This window comes from Apteryx rowi, unplaced genomic scaffold, assembly GCF_003343035.1.
Source record: "Apteryx rowi isolate R43461 unplaced genomic scaffold, aptRow1 scaffold_12, whole genome shotgun sequence".
Lineage (NCBI taxonomy): Eukaryota > Metazoa > Chordata > Aves > Apterygiformes > Apterygidae > Apteryx > Apteryx rowi.
Window position 1 is genome coordinate 5,288,683 of NW_020447419.1, and position 12,779 is coordinate 5,301,461.

The window sequence follows — 12,779 nt, forward strand, 5'->3', positions numbered from 1 at the left end:
TCTCAATTTAAAATCAGTTTTAAGAGCACTTTGTTTGAAAATCTGTTCCCTATCAACATTTTCAACCAGTGAATGACAGATTAGATTAGGAACTTGTGGTTTAACCCTCGGAGCTGAGAAGAAGTGTTAATGACATGCAGGAGATGCTGAGCAGGGGAGCTGGATCCATTTTAGCCCTGTACAGTTTCAGTGGAATAGAGGTGAGAGAGAACTAGGGAAGACGACAAAAGTGTAAAAGAAGAGGTGATGGCCTCTATTAGCAGTGTAACCTTCAAGAATGAGGAGTTGTGCCATGAAAAGAAAGTGAAGAAATTTATATCATATTGGCCCTGAAATTATAAAGCAATGCTGGTTTCTGCCAAGAGAAAAGCTTCCATGTAGTCATAGATGTGACCAGTGGACAGCATCAACGGGGCTGCTGATTCTCACACAACAAATAGTAGTAACAGTGGGTGCAAGCTTAGGCACTCGCACTCTCATTCCCGCATGCTGGCACACAAGGCGCATGGCTTGGGGACCTTCTCTGAGTGCAACTGAATTGAAATATTAAATCAGCTCTTACAAAATTGTTCTGAAAAATTAAACTAGAGAAAACCTTGTACAGGTGAGAAAAAGAACCCAGAATCTTGGTTTAGACCCAATTTATTCCTGACTCTGAATGTGTTGAGCAGGGCATCCCAGTCTGGAAATTGTTTGTCTTTGTTACCACCTAAGCAATGTAATTTATCCTTAGCCCCTGTGTGAGCTTTGTGCTAGTCTTACTGCTTTTCAATGTTGAAGTGAACAGGAATCTATCAGGGACTCATAATCTTTCAAGAATGACTTGATGGTGGATAACCAGGAGACCCCAGCACTGGGGAACTGGGCCCCTTCTGCCCCTTCCCCTTCTGTCACTGGAGGGAGGAGGGGGGAATTTACTGAAGAAAAAGATTTTGAGACTGTGACAGCGTATTTTCTTGCTGATAAGCAGCTTATTGCTCCTGCAGATTTTAGTGTAAAAGCCTGTGGTCTCTGTACACAGTACTACAGGGAAAAGCGAAAATAGCTAGCAGCCTTTTCTAAATAATAGTTGTGAGCCAACATTTGACACAATCTCTGTGAGTAATTTATGCCACTCCTAGATGGGTAAACACTTCAGCAAGGAAATAAAAGCTGCAGGAGAATTATGTCATTGACACTATCATTGACTAAAATTAATGGATGATGCTGTGCCTTCATTATGCTGAAAGGGCTGTGTAAAGATACGATCCATCTGGAAAACCAGTGGCCAGTTTGTTGCCTTGCTTTATTTTCATTTTTTTATCCCATAGAAGCTAACTTAGATTCTTAAAAAGTACATAAACCTCCCTTGTGTATGTGGTTCGGGAATACAGCCCTTGCTAATTCATTACCTTATATTAAGCTTTATATTGAGCTTCCTCCAGACAGATAATGCTATTGGAAGATTTGTTTTCCAGGAAATTTCTCAATGTTTTAGGCTGTCTCCTTCTTATCTCTCATTTATTGGAATTTTAATCAGTTTGCTGCTTTTCTGAATAGAGAACTGCGGTTGGTCTTCAAAAGCATGCGTCAGTTTGTCCAGCAGTATAACGCTGACTTTCACACACTTAAAAGATTTTAAGTAGCTATTGGTCAATGTGCAAAACTAATCATTCAGAAAAGAGGCATCAAGTTGAACAGTAGTACCCCATATCTGGTGTATAATAGTAACTCCCTGTTTGGGGGAAAAATAGTATAATGGTGCAGAGATTGAAACAGAAAAAAGGAGGGAAATTGATTATCGCTATTGGCAGCAGCATTGATTTGTGCTTCTCTAAACAATAGTTGGGAACTAGTTTATTGACCTTCAATGAAACTTGGGTTGTATTTAGAGAACGCAAACTCTTTCTGAGCCAATGCAGAAGATTCATTGTGTGCTAATCCATGGAAAATCATGCAATTGAAATAAAATGCCTGCCTTGGTTCTCTTGTGTAGGGCATGGAAATCAAAATCAAAAAAATCAAAAAATCACATCAAAAAATTGCATGGAAGGAATATGGACGCATTGTGGTTATTTCTACTGTTGCTGGATAATATTTCTTAGCTGCTTAAAGCAAAACAGCACTCTAGAATATTACCATAAGAAATTTTAATACATCTGAGTATTCATGCTACATCGTGTTGTTTTTGTTTTGTTTTTGCTTTTTGTTATGGTTGATGGCATAGTAAAAAGGGTAGTATCAGCTGTATGCTTTCAGCTGGAGAGATATGTATGTTTTAATAATATTCCATCTTTCGTAATCAGTGGTCTTGCTAGCTTCCCAAATGTCCATGCTTTTATTAAGTAGCTGTAGAACTTTTATTTCAGCAATTATTTCAAGTGCTGATAATGAATACATAATTGGCTTCTCTAGTGAAAATGCAGTTCCTAAATTAAATAAGTTACTCTGAAAGATCTAGCATGTTTTATACTAGCAAACACCAATCACTTCATGAACTATCATGCCCTGGAGTTCTGGGGACATCTCATACATGTGAAGTATTTGTTTAACTTTTAAGTTATCTTTGTTTTTCTTTTTCTTCAATGTGTTTACTCCTGTGCACTGATCCTTTCCAGTTGTTTGCTTGAGCTTTATGTTTACTGTCCCCAAATTATGCAGTTTCTTTTTTTTTTGAAATGTATTGCATTTAACAGTTCTACCTCAAGAATATATTTCATAGTGTTCCCATTAAAAATATCTACAGTTAAAATTTTGTACCATAAATGCTTTCCTGATATATTCCAGTCTGGCACTGAGCGTTCCCTAGTGTGATCCTGTTTGAGCTGCAATTTTTCATAGTTAGTTGCAATGTAATTATTTTTTGATGTTGCAATATAAAAATAATTATAATTTTTTTTATTTGAGTTTTAAGGGCAGAGGATATTTTTTCCATGGTTAAAACCTTTCAGATGCCTTTCTGCATAGATAGAGCAGCATCAGTTGGATCTTAGAAAAGAAATGTCCAGTTAGTCCTTACTGATGATAAGGAACAGGACTTATTGTTTAAAAAGCTAAGGCAAGATAACCAGTGAAATATTATTTTTGTCATAGCTGAATAACATACTGAATGACAGCTTTGCAGAGTGAGGCGTCTTGTATACTTCCTAAATGAACTCTTCTGTTACAAAGTTTTCAACTTTGACATATAGAGAGTAATTCAGGGAAATGAGTATTCATCTCCTGTTAGGCTGTTCCTGCTTTTCCTTCCTCTTCCSCTTGTTCGCAGAGGAAAAGGGCTACTAATTAGTGGCAGCTTCACCCAGCAAGCGGGTGTGTGCCCCTCCTGTGCGCTGCAAGGGAAGGTGGCCACCCGGGGGGTCACTGCCGAACCGTGAGAGCCCATGAAGCAGAAGTTACCCCCCTCCTTCCCCGATTGCATTTGTTCCTGTCGCGCATGTGCATGTGTCCCAGCCATGGCGGGAAGGAGAAACGCTTGGCTCTAACTTTGATATCAAACTTTAACTTTTGCATTTCCTTTTTTGGGTGTGTGTTTAAACTCATAATGCTAACTTTGTGTTCTGGTAAGATTATTTTTCATTTTCTAATCATTTTACTCTGCCCTTTTTCCCTCCAGTATTAAAATCTAATTTTTGTGTGTGTAGCTGGTGTGTAAAATATGATTAAGTCACATGGATTTGTCCCTTTTAATAATGTAAAACTTAGTCTCAGGCAAACCCAGTCATCAGCATAGGTTTCTTTTTTTTTTAAGTTCCTATGTACTATAACATAACCTGCTTCAAGTAATTACCATATATTATAGCAGTTGCCATTAGTGACTGCTATAATTAAGATTGCAAATCAGTTTCCATTATAATCCCTTGTTTTCACACAATCATAACTTGTCAAAACATTAACCTTTGGGAATAAAGTTTTCCATGTTTTTTCTGCTTAAAGGTAGATTTAGGGGAGAGGGAGGAGGGAAAAGTTTGAACTGGCTTTATAACAAATCCTTTTCCAGTCATTTTGAGTTACAGCATCAGTTAAACTGCAAAGTGAGGAGGTGAACAGTTATCGTCATCTCCAGGGACTGCAAAAACCTAGAAAAAAGTTTAAAGGACAAGGAGTACAGAACCGCCTTGCGTTTTAGTTGGACTTCTGATTTTGACTAGCCGTAACAGTACTTTTTTTTGCAGTATCTCTGCATAACATTGTCAGCGTTATTAGTCATACTGTATAGCATCTGGGTCCCACAACATAATTAAACTACATCAGATTTACTGATGAGGAAATGTTGGACAATCAGATTACAAAGGTGGAGAAGTGATACAAGGGTCAGTGGTGGGTTCACGATTCCCATTGTGGATTCCAGTCCTGAATCTGATGCTGTTTTGGGGGAAAACACTTCCCTAATTTCTTTCTTTGGTTTCCCATCTGCACAACTGGGATGATATATTTCAACTTGTCCTAGAGATGTAAGCATCAAAGTGAAGCAGGGAGGGCAAATAAGAACATACTTACTCATATGAACTTATTTCCCAGTAGTAGCTGCTAAATCTCAGTAACTACTGCGCAGCTTTTTCCTTGATAGAAAATAGCACCTTGCTATACCATTGTAGATAACTCTGTAGGTAAACTTTTTTATGGTGACCACTATGTAAAGCTTGTATAAATTCTCATTTATAATATTATTGATATGACTCAACAATTTATTGCATCATATAAAGAGATCATATATTAAGGCGTAACACAGGGGAGTGCTTGGGCAGGGAGAATGAGGAACAAGCTTTCAGCCCTAACATTCATTTCCTGTGCTTGTTTTATCATCCCTAACATTACATTAACACTTTTTTTTTTTTGCATAGAATTCATTTTAAGAAATGGTGATTGGTTCTTCCACTCAGCCCTCTGGGAAAGTGTTTTAATTAGTTTCTTGAGATATATGATGATAAACTGAAGTACAGTTACTAAAGAAAAATTACAATTTTTGTTACATTCAGAAACGGCTCCTCCATTAGTCTGTCTGCAAACTGTTAATACTGTATATGTCTTTCTTTATAAGATGTTGTGAAGTACTACAGAGGTGTGATTTACAGATAAAATAAAATAAATCATAACATAAAAAAGCACAAGCCTTCCAAAAGAGCATCTTTTGGGAGCCTTCACTGTCTGCAGAGAGTCCTGCGAGTCATGGAGATGTCTTACAGATGGGAAGGTTTCCACATCTGGATTCTTTTTACCAGCTGAGGCCTTTGATCTGAAAATGTTACAACTCTCCTATGCCCCATGATTTGTCTGGCAAGATGAGTTATTTACAAATGCAATTGCTCTTCTGACAACTCAATTTTGAGCATGTAAGTGCTGAGGTCCTGATCTGTAACCCTCGAGGACTGCTGGTAGCCCTTTTATTGGTTTCAGTGGACTTTGATTCAGGTATTTGGACTTTGAAGCACCCCGGGTGGATTAGGGAGAAAAGGCCTTTTACAAATGATTATAATTTAAAGATTTAGGACACTGTGTGTCTGAAATAAATTGACAGTGTTTCAAAGGCTTATGAATTTAAATGAATTTCTGATCTTTGTGTCTCTTCTTTTATTCCCCAGTGGCAGATGAAAGCAAAGTTAGTTCATTGGCTGGACACACATCAGGTAAGCTGTTCTTCTGTTTGGAGAAAGAGCAAGTAACTTGAAAGCAGTATGGGCAGTAAATGGAACCAACTTACAGAAACTGTGGTGACTAAAAGCATTACAAATTAAGGCATTACTTTGCATGCTCTGCCTCCAACTTCCACAGTGATGGATTGGGGATTGCTTTTGCTTGGCAGTGTATGCAGCTGAGTCATTTGCAGAAAGAGCTGTATTTTTTTTTTTATATATATAATGTTGGAAATTGAAGATGATGAGAGTTCAAGTAAGTAGGAGGGAGAATGCGCAACGTCTCATGGGGTGTGAGAACTTAAACTATGTAAAAATCAAAAAACATGATTTTTTTTCTTTTTGCTCTGAGTTCCACTTTCGTTGTCAGGAGTATTGAAGATAACACTATAAAAAGCTATGACATTCTTTTATCTGTAGAAGATTTTTCTTTCAGTGTGGTTGTGCAGTAGAAATATTTGTTTTTGCTTAAATTTTTCAGTCCTTAGCAATAAAAATTGTATTTGGCAACACTACTATCATTGCTGCACCTAATTCTTTAATAAGTTCTGCAAACCTCACCATAGTACTGTACAACTTGCAGCTCTCATATTATAAGAACTTACAAGAAAATGTCACAGAAGATGGTAAATTTTGACAAGATGGAGCTAACCTGACATAGGAAACCTGGAAAAGTTTCTAGTAAACGCCAGCTATTCAGCAATTTATCTTAACCTGTGTTAGAAAACCCTGAAATTCCAGGCTGCCCCTTGTTGTGTGATTACATGTTGCCTTTTTCCACCCTTTTGATAGAACTAAAAGGCTGAATGCATGCAAAGAAAGGTGAACTATTAGATTTCTGATGGTTCATGGTATTCCTGCTCTGTACAGCTGGGTGTTCTCTTTAGTTCTGTTATCTTGTAGCTCTCTGGTGTGGATTTTCCTTATCTGAAGACCTTTTCCTGAACTTAAAGTAGACAAATTCTTTTAAAATTCTTCTGGCTTCTTTCCTAAGTCTGTGAACCTCTTGTATTGTCTTTCTGAATCAAGGGGTGGTTCATGTGTCTTGTAATATTATCACTCCTGGGGAGAAGAACTTCTTTCTACTTTGTCTTTGGGATGTGAAAGCATCCAAGAAGTAATCTTGTCAACTAGGAAAAGCTACGGATGTTGCACCTGTTTGTTTGTTTGTTTGTTTTTTCTGTGCAGAAAAATAGCTATAAACATTACAGTATCATTCAGTTTTCCAAAGATTAGTGGAAGTCACTCCTCTTGAAGAATATTGGAAGGAAACCTGGTGAGATCATAACTCCTTGGCAATCAGTTGTTACATATATAACAAACTTTATATTGTAATTTAGCAGCATTTTGATTTTTCTTCTGCACACTTCTCTAGATTCTTGAACAGTGTCTTTCAATTTTTTTTTCAATTTGAAGACTCCTAAAAATTTTATGTGAAAATGTGTATCCATGCTTACTGAACATAAGCTTGTTTGCCTTATCCTTTGTAGACCTCTTATGGGTAGCTGACATCTATTTTCATAGACCAGGAATTGAAAATATGTGGTCAAGAGATCACCTAAGGATCAATACAAAGATCCTATGGGTTGTTTTTTAATCTTTCTTTTCTTCTGGAATAAAAGAAAAAGCTACTTCTGAGAAGGCTGGAGTATAAATGATTTTTTTTGCTTCTGTCTGCTCTAAATACCGGTCAAATGTTGAAAAGTGTGGGGTGGGGTTGTTTTTTTTCTTCTTCTTCTTCTCACCCATCCATGTTCTAAAGTACCATTTAACATTTCCTAACCCCTCATAACAGAAATCAAGCTGCTGTTTCATCTTTCTTATTGCTCCATTCAAGTATTTATTTTTAAGGTTTGTTCAAGAATGTGAAGTTCTCTTTCTCTGGTCCCTTTTTACTATATACTTTTGGGAATTATTTATCATATCCCTATCCTGCTGACATTCTGTCACATCAGAGAACTCTTGTTTTAACATTTTCCATTGTGCTGCCTTCTCCTATCAATACCTTTTATAAGAATGTGTTAAGGGAGACATTGCAGCCTCTTCTGCAGGGAGCAAAACACTGTTATTTTCTCATTACAGAAAGAAGAGTTTCCACCCTATTCTAGACTTCAGGAAATTAAACATATTTCTCTACAGAATTAATTATCACCTACTGACAATCAATGCAATTATCCCTTCTCTCCTTCAACATGACTTGTTCTACGGAATACACAGTTGAGTAATTCTCTCTAGGGAAATATCTTTTCTGTTCCTTCTGGGGCAGTGGCTCTTTTAGCATTTAGGCTCAGCTTTAGGCATAGCTATTGTATCCCTAGCATATCTGCATGTTACTGAGCAGCAGCAGGAGTGGTGGCATGTGTTCATTTCAAAGAAAAGAAACCAGGAAAAGTTTTATCACAGTTCTTCTGAAGACCAATGCATGAGAAGGATCTGTAGCTGTAGCCCCATCTTCGTCTTCTTATATATTGCACCCACAAACAAAAGTTCCATTTTTTCCCTTTAAAAAATAGGTTTGGTTTTTAGAAACATGCTTGGACACACCCTGAACTGTAAGCATGTCCTACTGGAAGATGGCCAGAGAAATGTTTCTGTATTTCACCCTCACAGAAACGCAGGAGAAATGCATCTGTACATTCTGATTCTCATCGGTGGCCTGTCCTTTTAGAGGATGTGGACTCGTGCAGAGCTCATCTGTGTCCTTAGTGTCGCAGATGTTCTCTGCAGTACCATTGGCAAAAGCCCTGTAATACTGTGTTGGTGTGGCCTGCTCGGCCCTCTCTGGAAAAAGCCAGAGTGCAGAAAGCGTGTCTGTATGGCAGCCTCCCTTGCTGCAGGAGCTCCGAGGAGTATTTTCTGCCCACAAGCTCCCTTTGTGCTTAGCCATGCAGTGTTGGCATTCTCCAAACTCAGTTCCACAGATGAGAATTAAGAACTAGACAAGTGGTGCCTCTATCTCAGAGCAGAGAAGGGGCCTGAAAATTTGCAGGGATTGAAAATCAGGGAACATTAGCTCAATTTTTCACGAACTCTTAGCTTTTTAGAAAACCAATTATAGGAGAGCTAGGAGGATATCCTTCACAGGGAAGGGAAGACTATTTTACATCAGCTGTAACCTGATTTATATCGGCTATTGAAATCTAGTACTGAATTCTTTGCAGCTATTTTTATTTTTTTCCCTTAAATTCTTTCTTTTTCTTCTGATTTACTGCTTAGAACGCTTTTAATATGTATTGACTGTCTGCTGAGGTCTCTGCTGACACAGCTCTTTCAGATGATGCAGTGCTGGAGAAAAACTGAGTTTTTCTTTATGAGCTCTGACATATTAATTAGCAAAATGGGCAAAAAAGCTTTCCTATTTTTATTTTAATGTCACTAGACTATGCTTTTGGCTGGGGTTATGTTTGGAGATGGTTTTGAGAGAAGATGAGCTGAAGATCTTATTTTCTTGCTGGCTGCTATGAGGAGCATGGGGCTGGGTTATGGGTAGGCACTGGCAAGATTGAATGAAATAAGGGTAGCTCTGTTACCAAGTTGAGTACTTAGCTGCTTTGAAGTAATGCTATATGGCTAGAGTTAGGGACAGGCTCTGGTCAGGGAAGGGCCTGCAGGGGTAGTTTAAGGGATGATTCTGGACTAGTTGTGCCCCTTATTGTTATTTCTCATGACAGCGTGGTTAACTGGTTATGGGTAAGCCTGTGGGTAGGATTAGTGTTCAAGGAAAGAAGACTTGAAAATGTAGGTTTATAGCCAAATCCTGCCAGGTTGAGAAGTTAGGCTTTTTGCAGGGTTGCATGTGTCCCGCTGGGATGGGGTATGGAAAGGGCAATGGACCAAGCTTCATCCTTGCCTTCCCCTGCCTATTGCTAAAGCCATGGTTATCTTTGTAGATGAAATAAGTTCATGGGACACTAAGATTGTGCCTATACAAGTAAACTAAACATCCCTCTTGACTTTGAAGTTGAGTGGCAGAGGATGATCCCCATCTGTGCTCTGAATGCTTGTTGCAGGACGGCTGCAGGTTGCCTCTGGAGGCTGTGCCTGGCACATTCCAACTCCTGAACTGTTTTGAGGAAGTGTTGGTGGGAGCGGGAGCCACAGGCTGTTTTAACGCTTTTGTAGCATAGATGATTGCAGTCCAGTAACCTCAGTGATGCCTGGCTGCTGCTAAGTTTACAAATAAAAACATAATCTATGATTTTAAGAACTGAGTTTTTGCTGGAACAGGATGGGATCTAGTGCGGGCAGAATGCAGTGTTAGAGACTCTTCTGGTAAAACTGTAAATAACTGCTAGGCTAAGCTTAATGCTGCAATTTGATTTCTGGCTTAGACTGAAGGGCAGGCAAAAAAAATGGAGAACTTTTCTTTTTGAAGTGGGTCCTGCAAAGTTTGTAGGCCTAGGAGTACAGCAGCAAAATCCAGTGGTCTATGCAAGCCGATGTTACACAAAAGGCTTTCTTTTAATCTAGGATTTTGTTGGGGTTACTGGTGGGGACAAGAGAAAGCAGGGACTAAAGAAGGCCTATACGGTGGATGCTGCTAGGGCTGTTTGGACAGAATGAGACCAGTGCCAATTGTAGCAAGTTTGGCTTCTGTTACACTTTTGATCTCCAGGTAACACAGTTTTATCAGAGGTGCATAGAGAAGTGGCGTTCTCCTCTCCTCATGGCAGCTCGCATAATTTTATTAAACAAACCTTCTCATTGGTGTAATGTCATTAAAGCTGAGCTTTTCAAAGGGGGCACTGGATGGGTTCATGCAGATTTCAGTAGTAACTAGACCCATCCCCACCACAGTCAAAAAGACTCATGTAAACTGCTGAGCTGCCTGGCGTAGGAATGTGAAGTGCCTGTCCAAACAAGGGCCTTGCCTCTGTCTAGCTGGAAGTGTGTGGCATATAGAATCTGACACTCGTCTTTGCGTTTGAGAGAGGAGGAAAAGGTTGATTTTTAGTTCATTTTATTTCTCTTTGATAATATAATACCTGGCCGTGTCAGTCAGTCTTGCAAGTGAGAATGAGGAGTTGCCTACTTTGCAGGCTGCAGTACAGCACAGAAATACCAACCTACCTCTCAATACGTTAGTCTGAGTAGTGGAGACAAGCACACTGCGGCAACATGGGAAACTGTGCAAGGTAATTTTCCCTTAAATCAACCAGTGTGGAGCTCTGTGCTGTTTGACTCGCATAAAAGCTAATGCAAGCATCTTTATATGATGGTGGGGTCCACAGTGTTACCCATATGCCAGGTCTCTCGAAGTTTTGAGTCTTGAAACTATGGAGTTATGCCCGACAATTTATTGCTGGGAATAGTTTAGATTTTCATTCTTGTATTACTACCTTTTGGACTTCTCTTCTGGGGTGATCTTTATTTATTTAACTCTATTATACTTTGATTATGCTTTTCCAACCGAAGTGTTTCTTTGACCATATAGTTCCAAAGAAATTGTTATTATCTGAGACTCTGTATTGACACATGCACTCAGGAAACCAAAAAATAAGTTTCCTTGACATTTTTCCTGTATGTCACTGATGTAGTTAATGTTTTCTTCTRTGCTTATGATTGGTAAGGTCTGGTGTCAAAGATGTTACACTGAATCTGTTACATAGTTGTGGGCTATAAGGATTTCTCTTCCAGCAGTTAAAATGCATAGCTTTCATCGAATCTCTGCCTACTTTTTTTATTTTCTTTCTTCGAACACAGCCTAATGAATCTAGGATGGTACATTCATTTACTTAGTACCCTATGCCAGTATGGATTTACTACCCTTTCCTTAGTGCACTTCATTTTTTAAGTACTTGTGTAATGGTTTCTGTGTTATGGGTTGTTCCTGCTCTAACCATCCACCCTGGTTAGAGCTGGGGCAGGGGCAGGAAGGGGGTGTTTGTTTAGCGCTGCCAAGTTGTACAACAACCAAAACTGCGCTGTGATCAGGCCTTGGGACAGGACAGCACTGTAATGACCTGCAGGGCTGCAGGATTCTCTAGCATTGGAAGTTCCCTGGAATAAATCCTGGGCCTCCTGCTTTCATGAGCTGACTCTTAAAAAGCAGTATTGAGAAATATGCTCTTTTAATTTGATCTAGTACTTAGAGTGCTAAATATAAATTGGAAATGTTTGATTGGAAAAATCTTTCATTTGTCTGTTGGAACTTGATGTATTTTATCCTGTCAGAGATAGGAAAGTGTATTGAAATGAGATGAAAACAAAATTAGAATGCTTGTCAAGTTCTAATATTTTCTGATATAGCCAGAGAAGCTCAAACTTGGACATTCCAGGTATTGATTATTTTTAAAAAGGCTATTAAAAATGGGACTGATACAGCAATATCTCTTTTTCTTCTATCAAATTGTATGTACTTCTGCATGAGGAGTTGGATTTTTTCACTGACTCAGGAAGAGGAAGGCTGGACACTTATCAGCTCCTGTGCTTCAAGCAAGCAATCTGAATTAACTGAATTTGCTGTATCGTTGGATTTAAGTGAAGCGCACTTTGTTGTTCAAAGCCTTCCTGAGTGCCAGGCCGCCCATCCCTGTGGGCGCCCCTGCCAGCCAGGCCTGTGTGCCTGATGAGCAGCACTTTCGGGTAACCTGGGTAGGTGGTTGTCCTCTGTGGAAAACAAGCTGTCACCTTTACTCTCAGAAAGGGATCATTTTATGCCCCCAATAACTCACCAGCTGTAACTCTGCTTTTGACAGCTTTTTTTTGGTTTTGAAGGCTTTATTAGCTGTGTGATGATGATCATTGTGACCCCTTTTATGTTAGGCCCTGAGAAAGTCAGCTGTTGATAAAATCCCATGCTTGAGGGGGCAGTTTGATGTTATGTTGTTGAGCTAAAAGCCTGCTGCCGCCGAAAGATGCAGTCCTAGTCACCTCCTACCCTCAGCTGCTGGGTTCCCATCCCTTCCTTTGTGCAAGTCCCAGGGCTTGGCGAGTGAGATGGTCGAAAGAGCTAAACCAGCCAAAAACTAGCACTGGGGGAGATGGGAAGTGAACAGCGCTGGGCTTTTCACGCTGAAACACTCTGCTGGAGTAAGACAAGCTCCACGAGTGGATGGGCATGGGGCCTGTGCTCTTCAGAGACAGCTGGCCACTAGGTCAACCGATCTGCCGTGTGATGCCATATCCTTATTAAAATTCAAATGAGAAACTTGCACTGATTTTTAG

General features: G+C 39.4%; 1 protein-coding gene across 1 annotated transcript in view; it reads left to right on the forward strand.

Annotated features, from left to right (window-relative positions):
* Nucleotides 1-12,779, forward strand: part of PARD3B (par-3 family cell polarity regulator beta) — a 411,041-nt gene that overhangs the window by 232,647 nt on the left and 165,615 nt on the right. Inside the window, exon 18 of the mRNA XM_026088114.1 lies at nt 5,562-5,606. Coding sequence (XP_025943899.1) covers nt 5,562-5,606 — 45 coding nt within the window. The remainder of the gene's footprint in view (nt 1-5,561; nt 5,607-12,779) is intronic.